Source organism: Canis lupus, chromosome 37 (assembly GCF_003254725.2).
Source record: "Canis lupus dingo isolate Sandy chromosome 37, ASM325472v2, whole genome shotgun sequence".
In the NCBI taxonomy this organism is placed as follows: domain Eukaryota; kingdom Metazoa; phylum Chordata; class Mammalia; order Carnivora; family Canidae; genus Canis; species Canis lupus.
Window position 1 is genome coordinate 9,965,322 of NC_064279.1, and position 19,060 is coordinate 9,984,381.

A 19,060-nucleotide genomic window follows, 5' to 3' on the forward strand; every position below is an offset into this window, starting at 1 on the left:
GATAGTTCAATTTTAACTGGCTAACAGCATATTATCATTTGATATAATTGATTATTAAAACTTTTATATAAAAATTAGGTTTTGATTAGAAGTAACACAGGACTAGATAGTTCAGTGGAACATAATGGCCCCCAAACTGTTAAAAACGTAGAAGACATTCATAGTATTTCAAATTAGGAAATAATTTGTATTATTAAAAAAAGGATGAGCACAATTGAAAACTATTTGAGGAAAAAATAGAGGCAGGTCCTACTATACACCAATCTCTAAAATAAATTCTAGATGGATTTTTTTTTTTAAGATTTTATTTATTTATTCATGGGAGACACAGAGAAAGACCTAGGCAGAAGGAGGCTCCCTGCTGGAGCATGATGCTGGACTTGATCCCAGAACCCCTGGATCATGACCTGAACCAAAGGCAGATGCTCAACCACTGAGCCACCCAGACATCCCAAATTCTAGATGGATTTAAATATAAAAGGGAATATAAATATAAATATTTAAATATAAAAGGGAATCTTATAAAGTACAAAGAAATTACAAATAAATTCATGTTAGATATGAAAGACTTTTTTATTTTTTAAGATATTTATTTATTTATTTATTTATTTGACAGAGAAAGATTGTTCCAAGAGAGCCAAGCAGGGGGAGCAGCAGAGGGAGAGGGAAAAGCAGGGAGCCTAACACAGGGCTCAGTTCCAGGACCTGGGGATCATGACCAGAGCTGAAGGCATATGCTTAACCGACTGAAGCACCTAGGCACCCAGGAGAGGCCTTCCTTTACCCAGAAACAAAGATAGAAAGATAGAAGCCTTATAGGAAACTATTGATGGATTTTCTCAAAAGAGATTTTAGAAGGCTAAAAATAAAAAAGGCCAATGGAAGACTGGGAAAAATTAAGCATATAGCAGATAAAATATATATAACTTTAAATAAATATATATAAAATATGCACACAACACACATAATTTTTTTTTCTTTTTGAGATTTTGTTTATTTACTTGAGAGAGTGAGCGAGAGAGAGCAGGAGCAAGGGGAGGGGCAAAGGGAGAGGGAGAAGCAGACTCCCTACTGAGTAGGGAGCCTGATGTGGGCTCTATCCTAGGACCCCAGGACCTCAGGATCATGACCTAAACAGAAGACAGACACTCAACTGACTAAGCCACCCAGGTGCCCCAAAGCATTAATAAATATTAATATTAATATCTCTTATAATCTATTATGAGGAAAATCAAATCACTAGAAAAATCAGGAAGGGAAAAGGGCCAAATATTAGTGAAATTAAATCAATTATCTAAATAGGGAAAATAATTGCTATGAATTAATAATGAGAAGACAAAATATACATAATAAAACTGAAGAAAGGTTAGTAAAGTCTCAATTTAGGTAAATTTCTTGATAGATTCTGGAGGCACTTGAGTGCTTTAGAGGACAGCTTTTACTTTATTTATTTTCTTTAAAGATTTTATTTATTTATTCACGAGAGACAGAGAGAGAGAGAGAGTGAGGCAGAGACATAGGCAGAAGGAGAAGCAGGCTCCATGCAGGGAGCCCGATGTGGGACTCGATCCCCAGTCTCCAGGATCAGGCCCTGGGCTGAAGGGGCGCTAAACCGCTGAGCCACCCGGGCTGCCCAGAGGGCAGCTTTTAAATGAGTTTGCCCGTAGTATTTCGATCCCAGCTCTGTTACTTCCTGGTCCTGTGATCTTGGCCTTTAGCTATCTGAACCTTAGTGTCCTCTTCTGCATGATGTGGATAATAGTAGTATACCTAAGGAAGAATTAGTGTAATGTTAAATGTGGCTAGCATGTGTCCTGGCAATAGGAAGAGTGTAATAAATATTAGGTGTCATTACTTTTTTTTATTATTGTGTGTGTATATCTTCCTGTTTTTTCTAAATTTCCTGCAAATCTCTTCTTTTAAAAACTTATAAAAGTCCTTTTTAAGGCTCCTAATGCATAGTCTTTGTAGTAAGAAGATAGGAACTCTTTCAACCTATGTGATCAGTGTTTAGCTCCTTTGAGAGTTTTATAAAAGCTAACCAAAGAGTATGTACTTATCACCAAACTTAATCCACATTTGGATAAAGAAAGGATTTGTAAAAATGTTCCTGTAGAAGAATATCTACTGGTTGTATAGTTACTAGTGTTATTATAAAGTTGATGTCAGTACAACCGGTGAGCAGAGATAGGCCTTATACATTTAGTACCCTCTAAGGAGAAGAGATGCTTTTCACTGAGTGGGTGGGTAGGGAAAGTCAGGGAGGGGGCTCTGTTTTGCTGATCAGCTTGCAGGGCTGAATCGAATTGCCCTGAATAAGTTACTAAGACTAGAATCAGACATAGCAGTGGGGAGTGTAGAGTTAGTACAAGAATTGACTTGGAGAGTGAGAGAAAGAAGTTAATTAATTAGTGAGTTATGTGATATAAAGCTCCTTCCTCCCACTGGTTCTTTAAAAAAAATCTTTAGTAAAGTCAACATAATAGCCAAATGCTTTTTGTGTTCTCTTTGGAGTGCTCGAAGAGGGCTGAGATCAGCATCTGGATTTAGGAGAAGTAAAGGAGAGTAAATGCAGAAGCTGGAGGATAAAAGGACAGCATACAACTTTGGTGTCTACTTTCTTAGACTTAACTGTTTAACAGACTAACTTGCACATCAGGTTTCGAGATTTGAATTCCTTTTTAATTGAAGGAGAGGATGTTAGGATGTCTACATTAGAATGTAGACATTCTAATAGAACAATATAGCCAAGTATAGAATGAAGGCTTATATATGCTTCTGTTCTGCTTTTAGCTGCTTTCTTCTTTCTCATTTTATCTCCTCATACTCATACAGGGAACTGCTTTGTTTCTTTGTATTAAACAAAAACATAAATATTTTCTTAATTTTCTTTTTTACGCAAAAGATAATATACTATCTCTAATTGTTCTATACCTTGCTTTTTTTAATGTGACATATCTTGAAGATCTCTCCATATGGTTACAAGGAGTGCTTCCTCATTCTTTTATAGTGCTCCTTAAGATAGATCTAGAATGGACTTCTAAACTATTTAACTAGACTCTGGGTTGGACACTTGAGTTGTCTTTTGCTGTCTTTGGCTTGACATTAGTGTAGAATGCCTTTTGCTCTTGCATTGTTAGTTTTTTCCCTCCCTTCTGGATTATTCCCATGCAAAAATGTTGTCTCCTAGCTCCCATCTTAAAAAAAAAAAAAAAAAAGAAAGAAACCTCTTACTCAGATAAATCCCCTACCCCTAGCTACTCTCTCATTTTTTTCCTTTATAACAAAACTCTTTGAGAGAATTGTTCACACTGTCTCTGGTTTCTCTTGAACCCACACTAATTGGGGTTTTACCACCATTCCACTTAAAGTGCTCTTCTGCAAATTGATCTCTGTATCCAAAACCTAGATATTTCTTGGTCCTTATGCTGGCCTACACGTGACTTTTACAATACTACACTCTCCTAAGTTTCTTTTCACCTTTCTGATTCTTTTTTAGTCTGTTTGCTGGTTCCTCTTTATTTTGGGTACCCCAGAACTCAGTTCTTGGACTTCTTTCTCTCTTCTATTTACACTTGATCCCTAAATGATTCATTCATTCTCATGGATTTAATTATTGTTAAATACCCATGACTCTCAAATTTATACTTGTAGCCTGGCCATCTCCTCTGAATTCCAGAGAACACCCAGCCAACTGCCTATTTGGCATTTCTCTTTGGATGTCTGAGAGGCATCTTAAATTTTACATTTGCCACCAAACCAGTTCGTTTTGGGTTCTTCATCTCAGTTAATTGCAAATCTGTTTTCCTATTTTTTCCTCACACCCCATATTGGATCCTTTTAGCAATTCCTTTTAGTGCTGCCCTAAAAATCAGTGCAGAGTTTTACCACTTCTCATGTAACCCTGATGTTCACCACTCATCCAACCCACTGCTCTCTCTTACCCAAGTTCTTGGAGTGGCATCCCAACTTGGGCTTCTTGCTTCTGCTCTTGCCTCTATATTTGCCTCCCAGTATAGCAACCAGAGAGAGCCTATTAAAAACATTAGTCTCTCCTGAAAACTCTCCAGTGGCTTCCCATGTCGTCTACTGCTGTTATTGTCTGAAAACTGAAACTTGTGTTCTTTCTCTCACCTTATTGACTACTCAGATCCTTCTACTCTTTAACATCTCCAATCCGCAGGCCTCTTTCCACTTCTCAAACATAGGCAAGCTGCCACCTCAGGGCCTTTGGACTTGTTGTACCTTCTTATGGGCTACTCCTTACTTTAGTGATGTTAGTTAAGCCTTCCCTGGCAACCTTGTATAAATCTAAATCCTTCCTGAAACCTGCCCAACATTTCATACTCTGCTTCTCTGCTTTAATTTTTCTCCTTACCACTTAATTACTATATGACATATAATTTTTTTATTCAGCTCCCCAGAGCATAAGGTTCTTGAGTACAGGATTTTTGTCTATATCACACCAATGTCTAGAACATACTAGAAAGCAATAAATTTTAATAAAATGTTGGATAATGTTTCCCAATTAGGAATGATCCTGGTTTTTTTTTCTTAAGGGTAATGTACATCATATTTATCGTATAATACTTCTGTTATTTAGTTTTTTAAATAAAAAAATAATGTGAAATACTATTTTAGCATCTATGGTGATAATCATGTGGTCTTTATTTTTACGTGTATTAATATGATGATTTACTTTATTTTTTTTTTGATGATTTACTTTAATACCTTTCCTAATTTAGCAATTATGGAATAAATTTCAGAAATGATTTAATATACTCCTAAATTCTTTTTACCAGTATTTTGTTAGGAATTTCTTTATTATTATTTATAATTGAGGTTTTCTTTTTTTTTATTTTTTATTTTTTATTTTTTTATTTTACCATTTCATTTATTGGTGTTCAATTTGAGGTTTTCTTTTTATATAGTCTTTAGACATTGATAAAAATATTATAAATACTGAACTCATAAAAAGAATTTGGCTAATTTCCTTGTGATCTAGAAAAATGATATAGTATTAGAATTATTTTTTCTTTAAGTGCTTCCTAGAATTCTTTTTTTTGTTTTGTTCTTTTAATATTTATTTGTTCATGAGAGACACACAGAGAGGCAGAGACACAGGCAGAGGGAGAAGCAGGCTCCAGGCAGCCCGATGTGGGACTCAATCCTGGGACCACAGGATCACTCCCTGAGCTGAAGGCAGACGCTTAACCGCTGAGCCACCCAGGTGTCCCAACTTCCTAGAGTTCTTCTGTGAAACCTGGGTCTTGCTTGGTAGAAATGGTCGTTCTTTGTTTACTTTATTTCTTTGTGGATATGGGTTTGCTTAGGAAAATTTCTATCTTTTGTGGTCAGTTTTGTTGAATTATATTTCCTTAAAAGTAATTTTTTCATTCATGTTTTCAAATTGATTTGCACACAGTTGACCAAAATAGTCTGTCATTTAAAAATTTTGTCTGTGGCATATTTTCCCAGTTAACTAATTTTATGTATTTGGGCTTTTATTTTTTTTGCCCCACCAGGTTAGGTAGTTGTTGTTTTTCTATTTTTCTTTTTCCTTTAAAAGAACCATCTTCTGGGTTTTTAATTTTTAATTCTAATTTAATTCTAATTTAGCGTTTCAGACTTAACTAATTTTTGCTTCTGTCTTTAGTAGTAATTTCTCCTTTCCTGTGGTTTATTTTACTGTTACTTCTTTAAGGCAGATGCTTATTTTTTTATTCTTTTTTTTTTTAAGACTTTATTTATTTATTCACGAGAGACAGAGAGAGAGGGGCAGAGACATAGGCAGAGGGAGAAGCAGGCTCCCTGTGGGGAGCCTGATGTGGGACTCAGTCCCAGGACCCCAGGATCATGACTTAAGCCAAATGCAGATCAGATGCCCCTATTTTTTTATTCTTAATTCTGTAGGAAGGTACCATTTTTTTCACATTGCTCTGAAGAATTTTGTCTTTAGTTTTGCAAAATATATCCTGGCATGGAGTTCTTGGAGTTTATCCGTTTTTGGGGTTCACACAGCTCGAATATGCAGATTAGTTTCTTTTGCCAAATGTGGGGGATTTTCAGCCATTCTTTTTCTTTTTTTTTTTTTTAAGATTTTATTTTTATTTATTCATAGAGACAGAGAGAGAGGCAGAGACACAGGCAGAGGGAGAAGCAGGCCTCATACAGAGAGCCTGACGTGGAACTCCATCCAAGGTCTCCAGGATCACGTCCTGGGCTGCAGGCAGCGCTAAACCACTGCGCCACCAGGGCTGCCCAGCCATTATTTTTCTAAAACTTTGTCAGGTCTTCCCTCTTTATCTCCTTCCTGGAACTTCAGTGACATGAGTTCTAACATCTTTTGTTAGAATTCCATAAATCCCTGATCCTCTTAATTATTTTTCAGTATCTTCTCTGTTGCTTAGATTGGGTGCTTTCTGTTGCTTTATCTTCAGGTTCACAGATTTTTCTCCCCGCTCTGACTTTGAGTCATTGAGTTTTTAATTTATTTTGGTTATTGTATTTTTCAGTTCTAAATTCCCATTTGCTTCTTCTTTGTATCTTTATTTGCTGAGACTTTCTGTTTCTTTGCTGAGATTTTTGTATTTTTTTTTCATGTAAGCAAGTTAGTGATTTCTTATTAAAGCATTTTTATGATGGCTGCTTTAAAATCCTTGTAAGAGGGATGCCTTGGTGGCTCAGTGGTTGAGCGTCTGTCTTTGGCTTAGGGCATGATGCTGGGGTTCTGAGATCGAGTCCTGTATCGGGCTTCCTGTGAGGAGCTTGCTTCTCTCTCTGCCTGTGTCTCTCATGAATAAATAAATAAAATCTTTAAAAATTTAAAAAAAAATCCTTGTTAGGTAATTCTAGCTTCTGTGTCATCTTGGTGTTGGTGTTTGCTGATTGTCTTTTCATGTTCACATTTAGAATTTTCATATTTAAGCCTTGTCCTAATTCTTTGTGTAGTAAGTTATTTTATATTATATCTTGGGCATTTAGGTCATGTATTATGAATCTCCAGATCTTATTTAAATCTTCTGTTTAAGCAGGCTTCCTCTGATACCATGCCAGTGGCAAAGTGCCACCTACTGCCAAGTTGGAAGGGGTCAAAGTTTAAGGTCTCTACTCAGCTTCTGTTGTCACCTTGGTGATGGATGGAGCTGGGAGTTCAGACACCACCTTGGATGAACAGAGCAGGGATGCCTCATGACTTTATGGCTTCCAATGACAGCAGGATTGTGGGAATTAGGAAGGGGGGAGATTGTTACCATTGAAGAGTGGTGAAAATCCTAACTTTCTACTAGACCTTTCTGTCACCACCCTAGAGGAGAAGAAGAGGGACTTCTTGTTACTACCTGGTGAGAATGAAAGTCTAGAGTCCCACGTATTCTCCAACAGTGATGGGGATGTCCGTCTTACCGCTGAGCTGTTCCACCTCTCTTCTTGGCCTTTTCTGACAGTATTCCCAGTTTGAAGGAGAGTTGCCTGGTTATAGCCTGGTGAACATGGAAGTCTAGGCTCTCCATTTGGCTTTTGCATGTTTGTCAAAAATTAATTGACCAAATGTGTGTGGGTCTGTTTCTGGACTCTATTGTATTTCATTGATCTGTTTGTCTGTCTTTACGCTAATATTATACTGTCTTAATTATCATAGCCCTCCAACTTTGTTCTTTTTTCAAAGTTGTTGTAGCTATTCTGGGTCCTTTGTATTTCCATTTAAATTTTAAAATTAGCTTGTCAACTTGGCCATACTCCTGTTTCTATTACAGGTTAGCAGTGTAATAAGAAAACATGGTTGTGTGTTGCCTAATTTTATAGTCTGTATTAAATATAAATAGTTAAAACATGTTCAAAAAATGTGTGAGAGGGGCAGCCCTGGTGGCTCAGCGGTTTAGCGCCGCCTTCAGCCCAGGGCCTGATTTGGACACCTCGGATCAAGTCCTGCGTCAGGCTCCCTGCATGGAGCCTGCTTCTCCTCTGTCTGTGTCTCTGCCTCTCTCTCTCTCTCTCTCTCTCTGTGTGTCTCTCATGAATAAATAAATAAAATCTTAAAAAAAAAAAAGTGTGAGAAAATTTCAAAAGTATAGATTAAAAAAAAACCTAAAAGATACATTAAAATCACCTAGACTGGGAACCCTGGGTGGCTCAGCGGTTTGGCGCCTGCCTTTGGCCCAGGGCATGATCCTTGAGTCCTGGGATCAAATCCCACATCAGGCTCCCTGCATGGAGTCTGCTTCTCCCTCTGACTGTGTCTCTGCCTGTCTCTCATAAATAAATAAATAAAATCTATAAAAAAAATAAAAAATAAAATAAAATCACCTAGACTTTTAGTTTTAAAAGATCATTAAAATGTAGATTATAAAATGCAATTATACATAATACATATGTAGACATGAAGATATTGAGTATTTATGTAGAGATATATATGTGCAGATATACACATATTTATTCATATACAGAGAAGACAGTTTGGAAGTTTATATATCAAAATATTAGCAATGATTATCTTTGAGGGCATAATAAAGGATAAACTATGTTTAATCTTACCACATTATTCTCATTCAACTATTGAAAACTAATGGAAGAATCGTTCTATTACTATTGGTATACTTGTAAATCTGGTATAGTAAAAATTAAATGAGATTAGAAATTATTTTTCCTTTTCATTTTCTTTATTTTTTTCAAAATAGTTTCATCAGAGTCCCTTTCTACTGTCAAGTATCAAGAAGAAACGGGTTAGTAAACAGTGTAAGTTGGTACGTCTTCCATTTGCAAGGTAATTGCTTCAAACTTAGTTAAATACTTGCCTAGATAATGCTTTGCACAGTTTTTATTTGGTCTTCTTTCTTGAAACATAGAAAAACATTTCAAAGTAAATAACGAAATACTTGTTAACGTTGTACCAGTTTCTTGTTAACATTGTACCAGTAAAAGAAATTGAAGACATAGTCTAATAGAACTGAAATAATATTCAGCTTTCCCATAGACTCTAGAGAAGAAAGAGGCAAAAGTGAACCTTTAGTTTCATGGGTTTGAATTATACTGGTTCAGAGGGTTTAGATTTTTATGTAACACATCCATTATTTGTGTGTTACAGTGTTTAGGTTTCATCAACATGTGGTTGCCTAGTAAAGTAGGAATGAGATGATCTGTAGTTCTTGGTACAGGTTATATCTCCAGGGTTCCAAAGAGACTTATGCATCAATTCAATAACCACAAGCATGTGTAGTATGCTGGTACTCTGGTTCTTTTCTTTCTTTTCCCCTAGGTCCCCACTGGCATCATGTCTTCTGCTGGGTAAATCTGATAACTATTTCTATCTTTATTATCTTGCATACTGCTCCAAGCTTCATCTATTTTTTTAAAAAAAGATTTTTATTTATTTGATAGAGAGAGAGCACAAGCAGGGGGAGTGGCGTGGCAGGCAGAGGGAGAGGATGAATCAGGCTCCCTGCTCAGGGTTCAGTCTCAGGGCTCAGTCCCAGGATCCTGGGATCATGACCTGAGCTGAAGGCAGATGCTTAACCAACTGAGCCACCCAGGTGCTCCTGCTCCGAGCTTTAAAATTAACTTTGACCATTGCTATTCTCCTGACCAAAATGACCATTTCTTGATTAATTTGATTATAAATCATTATAAAATTGAGTGTTCTATCAGTGAACATGGTATATTATTTAGATATTATGGATTTTCTCTGTTTTACCGAATAGTTATTGCACATCTTTTTCTTACTTTTCTTACTTATTAGATGTTTAGTGGTATTCTGAATGATATTGTTTTTAAATTTCATTTTCTTCTTGATGCTAGTATGTAGAAATACAATTGATTTTTAAACATTGACCTTGTTTCCAGTGACCTTGCTATTAATTTTAATAGTTTATCTGTAGTTTTTTTCCCCATTTTCTATGAATGTAATTTTATTATTTAGAAATAGGACAATTTCCCCTTCTCCCCTTCAGTTTGTAGGCCTTTAATTTTTTTCTTACCTTATTGCAGTGACTGTTTTTTGTTCAATAATGAATAAAAGTAGTAATGATGGGTATCCTTATTGTGTTTGCCTTATCTAATATGTTATGTTTGCCTTTGGTGTTTTGTAGATTCTTCTTAACAAATTGAAAACTTCCTTTGTACTCCTAGTTTTCCTGAATGGCATTTTAATTTTATCAAATGCTTTTTATGTCCTATCAAGAACATATTATTTTTTTTCTCTTTTCTATTATTTTTAATATTTTTCTATTAATATAATGAATTTTAAGGATTGATATTTAAATATTAAATCAATATTACAGTTCTACAGTGAACTGCTCCTAATGATACATCCTTTATCACTAAATTTTACTTATTATTTTTTTGTTAAAGATTTATTTATCCATTCATGAGAGACATAGAGAGAGACATAGACATTGATTATTTTTTAAAGGATTTTTCCTTGTATGTTAATAATAAAGATGTTTTATAATATTTCATTATTAAAATAATTTGTCAAATCCTGGTATTTATTATGCTGATCATAGTAAATGAATTGATAAGTGCACTTATTTTTTATTTTCTATAAGTATTTGTGTAAATATATTTTTTTCCTTTAAGTGTTGGGGAGAAATTATCCGGGCCTTCAGGTTTTCTTGTGGAAAGGTTTTTTTTATTATATCCTATTTTAATAGATACAGGAATATTCTGATTTTCTATTTTTTCTTGTGTCAAGTTTGTTATTTTTTCTCAGTTTTTCCATTTTATCTAAAATATCAAATTATTAGCATCTAATTGTTTATAATTCCTCTAGTTACATCTTTAATGTTTGTAGAGTATGTAGAGATGTTCTCTTTTTCTTTCTTAATATTGAGTGTATTTTATCAATATTTTCTTGATGAGTTGTGTTCTAGGGATTTATTAGTTTTATTCATCTATGCAAAATGAATCCTTTTTTGGACTATGTAGATCTTTCTTTTTAACATATTTGTTTCCTGTTGCGTTTAATCTGCTCTTTATTATTTCTTTCTGTTTTGCTTTTTCTTTCTTTTCAATTTAAAAGTTTTATTATTACTGCTATTATTTGTTTCTTGAGCTAGTTTAGATTATTAATTTTTAGCCTTTCTTTTAAAAAAAATTTTTTTTTAAAGATACATTTATTCAGCATCATGATCAGACTATTACATTTAGCAATCAACAGCATGGGTGCAAAAAAAAAAATCTACATTAAAACCCTTTGTTGGAATGCTTTACACTTTCCACAGAACAGAAACTAAAATAACCTGTTACAATTAGTCACAAATACAGTCCTCGAGTTTTTTGCCCATACACATGAGTATTGTCTAAAACATGTCTTCTTTGTAGCAGCTAGGCCCTGCCACCACTGTGCTTGGCTGAGTTCACAAATCTGTTGTAACCTGTAGCTTCCCTGTCACTTCTCTGGCTCTCCTCTCCTGCTTAGCTTTGTTTCCTGGCAGTAATTAAAACCTTCTGCCACTGCCATAGCTGCTGCTGCTGCTGGAACCGCCATAGCCACCTTGGTTTCGTGGTTTGGCAAAGTATTGGCCTCCACCACCATAGGGGCCAGAGCTTCTGCCTCCAAAATTTCCTCCTTTCATGGGTCCAAAATTTGAGGATTGATTGTTGTAATTGCCAAAATCGTTATAGCTTCCGCCACCTCCAAAGTTGCTTCCACTACCACCGCCATAGCTGCCTCCGCCTCCTCTGTTGTTATAGCTGTCATAGCTGCCACTCCTGCCATAGCCACTGCCCTGGTTTCCATAACCCTGTCCACCACTTCCATAGCCTCTGCTTCCTCCAGAGTAACCAGGGCCGCCTCCTCCATAACCACCATCATTACCAAATCCGTTATAGCCAACCCCACTGCCACCGTATCCACCACCACCTCGACTGCCACCGAAGCCACCTCGACCACTGAAGTTCCCTCCACGACCAAAGTTGTCATTCCCACCAAAACCACCTCCACAACCACCACCAAAGTTTCCAGAACCACTTCGGCCTCTTTGGCTGGACGAAGCACTAGCCATCTCTTGCTTCGATAGGGCTTTCCTTACTTCACAGTTGTGGCCATTCACAGTATGGTATTTTTGAATGACAATCTTGTCTACAGAGTCGTAGTCGTCAAAGGTCACAAAAGCAAAACCTCTCTTTTTGCCACTGCCTCGGTCAGTCATGATCTCAATCACTTCAATTTTCCCATACTGTTCAAAATAATCTCTTAGATGATGTTCTTCAGTGTCTTCTTTAATGCCACCGACAAAAATCTTTTTCACAGTTAAGTGGACACCGGGTCTTTTGAGAATCTCCTTGGGAGACAGCCCTCTTTGGTTCCACGACTCTTCCGTCCACCTTGTGTGGCCTGGCGTTCATGGCCGCGTCCACCTCCTCCACGGTGGCCTACGTGAGGAACCCAAAGCCTCTGGAGCGCTTGGTGTTGGGGTCTCTCATTACTACACAGTCCGTAAGCGTCCCCCAGTGCTCAAAATGGCTCCTCAGACTCTCATCGGTTGTTTCGAAGCTCAAACCTCTGATGAAGAGCTTCCGCAGCTGCTCAGGCTCTTTGGGAGACTCTGACTTAGACATGACGGCGGTGGGAGGGGAGACTTTAACGATGCTTACTCGGCGGTGTCCAGGGGCAGAAAGGAGTAATCTAACGAACGTATCTTCAAAAATATTTTTAAAGGCTTATTTAGCTGCACCACATAATTTTTGATGTGCCATATCCTTATTACCATTGAGTTTAAAATATTTTCTACTTTCTATTCTGATATATTCTTTGAATCATGGATCATTAACAAGCATATTAAATTTCCAATCAGCTGGATATGTTTTTTCTAATTACTTTTTTTTGCTGATTTCTAGCTGATGTCCATTGTAGTTATGGAACATGAATCAAATGATTTTGATCTTTTGAAATATATTAATATTTGCATTAGGACACTTCTTGGTCTAACTTGGTAAATATTTTGGGTACACATAAAAAGAATATGTATTTTGTGGTTGTTGGATACAGTACTTTGTATCAGTTGTGTCAAGTTTATGGATTATATTGTTCAAAACTTCCATACCCTTCTTGCTTCTGTCATCTCTTCTATAAGCTACTGATAGAAATGCATTAAAGTCTGCCACTATGATTATGGATTCATGAATTTCTCCTTTTAGTTTTGTCAATTTTTGCTTTACGTGTTTTAAAGTTCTTAGTAAACACATTTAAGTTTAGGATTGAGGGATGCCTGGGTCATTCAGTGGTTAAGCATCTGCCTTTGGCTCAGGTGATCCCAGGGCCCGGGAATCAAGTCCTACATCAAGCTCCCTGCAAGGAGCCTGCTTCTCTCTCTGCCTATGTCTCTGCCCCTCTCTCTCTGTGTCTCTCATGAATAAATAAATAAAATCTTTAAAAAAGTTTAGGATTAATTTGTTTTCCTGATGACTTGTTTTATCAATATGAATTACTTCTAGAAATGATTCTTGCTTTAAGTCTACTTGTCTGATACAGCATTTCTCTGGTTTTCTATAACTTTTAAATTCTATTAATTTAAAATGCATATAAGTTCTTTTTAAAAAATTAATTCATTGTAACATCTTTTAATTAGAATATTTAGTATGTTTGCATTTAATATCATTGACGATATAATTGGATTTATATATGCCATCTAGTTGTTTTCTATTTGAGCAATCTGTTTTATATTGTTTCTCTTCTTTCTTGATTTCTTTGGAAATAAAATGTTTTCCATTATTTTTCTTATCTATTAACTTGTTATCTTCTACTGTTCTTTTATGAGTACTCTAGTGACAGCAACATTCATCCTTAGATTTTTTTTTAACTTTCATACATACATATATTTTAATCCCACAAATTACTACTTTCATTGTTTTGTGTAGCCAAGATTCATTTAAATCACATACATATTTAACTTTTTTATCTTTTTCATATTGTTTCCTATATTTTTAGTTGTATACCCATTCACAGTTGTTTTCCTCAGCTTCAATGAGGTAAAATTCACTGCTTTCATTTTGAGATTCCTTTTTAAGATAATTTTTCTAATGCTGAAAGAAATTCTTTTTATTTCTTTTAATGCAGGTCCTGGCAATGCATTCATTCAGCTTTTGTTTTTCTAGGAACATACTTATTTCATCTTCATTTCTGGAGTATGTTTGCAATTACAAAATTTTAAGTTGGGAATTATTTTTAGCAATTTAAAAGTGTTATTTTATTGTCTGTGGCATCTGTCTTTTCTTTTGAAAAGTTAGTACCTTTTTTGCAAATTGAAGAAAAACTTTCCTCTTTATTCTGGTTTGCTTAGTGTTTTTATAATGAATTTATATTGAATTATGTCAATTTTTTTTTCTGTATCTGGAGATAATCATGACTTTTCTCCTTTATATCTGGTTTCATCCATGTTTTTTATCAGTTTTTTTTCCTATTTCATGTTTCATTGGTGACTGCTCTTTATTATTTCCTTTATTCTACTTAGTTTTAAAAAATTGAGATCTACTTCATTTGTCAGTGTGGTGACTTCAGTTTATTTGCATTAAAACAAACTTCTATCTCAAATTCTACGTGGTCATGGTGTATTATTCTTACTATATATTAATGGATAGGATTTGATAACTTTTTCTTTAAATTTTTTTATCTGTATTTATAAGGGATATTGGTCTATAATTTTCTTACTGTATCTTTGATGAGTTTTAATAAGAGTTGTGCTGGCTTTGTAAAACAAGATTAGAAGCATTCCCTCTTTCTCCATTTTTTGAAAGGGTGTACAACTGGGATTTCTTCCTTAAATGTTTGAAAGAATTAAAGAGAGAACATATTTGGACCTGAGTTTTTAATTATTAATTTGATCTCTTAAATAAATATAAGGCTTTTCAGATTTTTTCTATTATTTTCAAGTCAATTTAGAAAATACTTGTGTTGGGACACATGGGTGGCTCAGTGGTTGAGTGTTTGCCTTTGACTCAGGGCGTGATCCTGGAGCCCCACATCAGGCTCCTTGCATGGAGCCTGCTTCTCCCTCTGCCTATGTCTCTCTCTCTCTCTCTCTCTCTCTCTCTCTCCATGTCTCTCATGAATAAGTAAATAAAATCTTAAAAAAAAAAATTGTCTTTCCAAAAATTCATCTACTTCTTCTAGGCAGTCAAGTTTATTGGCATAAAGTTGTTTATAATATACCCTTATTATTCTTTTAAAGCCTGTGACATCTGTAGTGAGGTTCTTTTCTCTCATCATTGATATTGGTAATTTGTATCACTCTTTTTTTTTAATTTATCAAGCTAGCTATATTATTGTCAATTTTATTGATTCCTTTAGAGACTCAGCTTTTGGTTTCATTGATTTTTTTTTTTTTTTAAGATTTCATTTATTTATTCATGAGAGGCACAGAGAAAGAGGCAGGAGAAACAGGCTCCCTATGGGGAGCCCAATATGGAACTTGATCTCAGGACCCCGGAATGATGCCCTGTGCCGAAGGCAGATGTTCAACCACTGAGCCACCTAGGTGTCCCAGTTTAATTGATATTTTTTGTCAATTTTTCTTTCATATTTCATTAGTGTCTGCTCACTTTTTTTTCTGTTTAAGATTTTATTTATTTATTCATGAGAGACACAGAGAGAGAGAGAGAGAGGCAGAGAGACAGGCAGAGGGAGAAGCAGGCTCCTTGCAGGGAGCCTGATGTGGGACTCGATTCCAGGACTCCAGGATCAGGCCCTGGGCCTAATGCAAGCGCTAAACCGCTGAGCCACCCAGGGATCCCCGTCTGCTCGTTATTATATCCTTTATTCAAGTTTCATTCATTTTGTAGCATGTGTTACTATTTCATTCCTTTTTATGACTGAATAAGTTTCTGTTTTTTGGGAATCCCTGGATGGCTCAGCGGTTTAGCACCTGCCTTCAGCCCAGGTCATGATCCTGGAGTCCCAGGATCAAATCCCACATCAGGCTCCCTGCATGGAACCTGCTTCTCCCTCTGCCTGTGTCTCTGCCTCTTTGTGTCTTCCATGAATAAATAAATAAAATCTTAAAAAAAAATTTCTGTTGTTTGCGTATCTTATTTTGTATATCCATTCAGTTAATGAACATTTGTGCTATTTTTACTTTTTGACGATTCTGAACAGTGGTGCTATGAACATTCATGTAAAAGTTTTTGTGTGGACATAGTTTTCAATTTATGCCAACAAGTAGAATTACTGAGTCATATAACTGTATAACTTTTGGAGGTGGTGCCAAACCATTTTACAAAGCTGCTGCGTTGTTTTACATTTCCACCAGCGAAGTATTAGGGTCACAGTTTCTTTGCATCCTTACCAATACTTGTTATTATCTATGCTTTTGATTATAACCATCTAGTTGGTATAAAGTGGTATTTCATTTTGATTTTGATTTCCTTGATAATATTAATAATATTGAGAATTCTTTCATGCTCAATATTTTCATTTGAGCATATTTTCATGAGTGTTTTATATCAGGAACATTCTCTATTGGTTATCTTTTTCCCTTGAGTTTGAACACTTTTTTCCTGTTGCATTATATTTTGAATAATATTGGATTATATGCTGGACATGTGAGTCCTATGTTATAGAAAGTCTGGATTCAGGTGTGTTCCTCCAACAAATTTGTGTTTTATTTTACTAGGCAATTACCTTGTCTGAACTCAAACTTATTATTTTCCTGTAAGTGGCAACATATGAAATCTCATTTTAGTTCTTTTATCCTTAGCTGGCCTGCTTGGAATCTTCCTCACATATGTATGATTTTTGGGTCAGCCAGAGATGGGGAGGGGAACAATTTACACACAAAATTTGGGTCTCCCCTCTCTACCTGTTATTTCCCCATCACACATACTTTTGCATCTGTCTTAATTGTTTTTAATTCTTACCTTGAATCAGTAAGAATATAGATTTCTAACTTTTTAAAAATGTGGCACTGGCTGAGGTTGTAAACTCACCTTTTTTTAAAGTATCACTCGCTCTTTATTTGCTTTTTGTTTACTCTCCAGTTACTTTAGGTAGTTTTTAAAAATATTTTATCCAGAATTTATAGTCATTATGTTTGATAGGGCTGATTCAAAAATAGCTATTCAGCCATTATCAGAAACATAACCTCTTAAATTTGTTTGGCATTTAAGACAAAAATCTTTGTCTTTGGGGGATGTTAATCCTCATTCTTTGAATTCAAGGTCAGTTTAATTATTTCTGTCTGTTTATATCTCCCTGCAGCCAAATAGATTTAACTACTCTAGGAATATGGCCTTAGTTTACATGAATACCTTTTGGCACATAGGAAACTTTAGTTCACACTTAACTTTACATACAACTGTACTTATTGAAACTATAGAAAAATTTTTGGTTATTCTATAAAATTAACTGTAAGAAAGCTATAAATATTATATGAGTATTTGTTAGTATGTTTGAAGTTTATTCGTTTCATTAGTATTATTACTCTTAGTAGCCCAACCAGTGGTTATATCATTTATCTCTTTTTGAGGCCACTGGGGCTCTGAGGTAAGTAGCATTCCTGTTTTATTCCAAGTTCTATACTATTAGAAACTATCTCTTTCCTACCTATAATTGTCTTCATTGAACATAAAAAGATACCAGAGTGGGCTTGTGGTTGGATCTTAAATAAATGGCATATAAAAAGAACTATCTATGTAATTTTCTAATTAATTTTTGTAAAATACAAAACTCGTCATTTATTTCCACCTGCATTTAGGGTTCCATTAACTTCAAATGATGATGATGATGATGATGATGATAAAGAGAAAGAGAAAATGCAATATGATGACAGTGCTATATCAAAGATATCACCTGATATTCCCTCTTCGGTATCAACAGGGCAACCTTTATCAAGTCAGTATGATTTGTAATTGTTACTTCTTAAAGAAAATAATCATAATATGTGTGGTTTAGATGATTCAGACATTTTTTCTATTTTTGATATGTTTCCCAAAGGTGAGATTTAAAAAAATTTTAATATCAATATTAAAAAGTTATATTCATCAGACTTTTTTGCTTGAGGCCCATGGTTTATAAACAGTTAATAAGGTAGCTCTCTTATGTTATAGATTTGCTAACTCCCATCATTTAAAACTACTGGTGAAAAATTTAATTTTTATTGTATTTTATTTTTTTTCTAAGATTTTATTTATTTATTCATGAGAAACATAGAGAGAAGCAGAGACACAGGCAGAGAGAGAAGCAGGCTCATCACCAGGAGACTGATGTGGGACTCGATCCCAGGAGCCTGGGATCATGATCCAAGCCAAAAGCAGATTCTCAACCGCTGAGCCACTACCCAGGTCCCCCTGAAAAATTTAATTTTTAAATAAACATGCTGATAAATATCAGATCCACAGTGGCCTAATGCTGTTATTCTGCGAGCAGTATTTAAAAATGAGTCAGCCTTGGGATCTCTGGGTGGCTCAGTGGTTTAGTGCTTGCCTTGGGCCCAGGGCGTGATCTCGGAGCCCCGGGATCGAGTCCCATGTCGGGCTTCTGTATGGAGCCTGCTTCTCCCTCTGCCTGTGTCTCTGCCTCTCTGTGTCTCTCATGAATAAATAAAATCTTTTTTTAAAAAAATAGAGTCAGCCCAAAGAGCTTTTCTTGGTATCTTTTTAGTTTACAAATTGAAAGATGCCATATATTTACTTAGTTTCATCTTCTCCTTTTCATAGACAAAAAAAAAAAAAAAAAAAAAAATTGGAGGGACCTAAATAGATTTTGTTACTTTTTCAGGATCAAAGCCAAAGCAAAAACTTGAGCCTGGGTAATAGTTGAGCCAGAGGAAATGATGATACTTACGTTTTATTTACATAGTTATTTCTAAAATAATCCTTCAGGGGAGTCTGGCTTATGTATTTATCATAGATTTGCAGATTGGATTATAGAACCATAAGTATATTTGATTTAGAGCTTAGAATTGTTTTTCCTTTATAAAAATTTATGTGTGTATGTATAATTTATATAAACTTTAGTTGCCTGCTGATTGTCTTTCAATAGTAATACTTGTCAGACTTATCACTGTTATTTGGGTTCATTTGCTGGCCTCCTCTGACTTTAGAAATGTAAGTTAGTGGCTCTACCATCAGA

The 19,060-nt window shown here is 35.3% G+C and overlaps 1 protein-coding gene across 6 annotated transcripts in view; it reads left to right on the forward strand.

Moving 5' to 3' along the window:
• Positions 1–19,060, forward strand: part of SGO2 (shugoshin 2) — a 56,319-nt gene that overhangs the window by 23,526 nt on the left and 13,733 nt on the right. For 5 of the 6 annotated variants that reach the window (XM_035710692.2, XM_025441635.3, XM_035710691.2 and 2 more), the window contains exons 5-6: positions 8,676–8,761; positions 17,685–17,821. In XM_035710692.2, the coding sequence (XP_035566585.2) occupies positions 8,676–8,761; positions 17,685–17,821 (223 nt within the window). Of the gene's footprint in view, positions 1–7,179; positions 7,344–8,675; positions 8,762–17,684; positions 17,822–19,060 lie in introns of those variants that run through there. The other variant, XM_049106456.1, reaches the window with a different exon arrangement.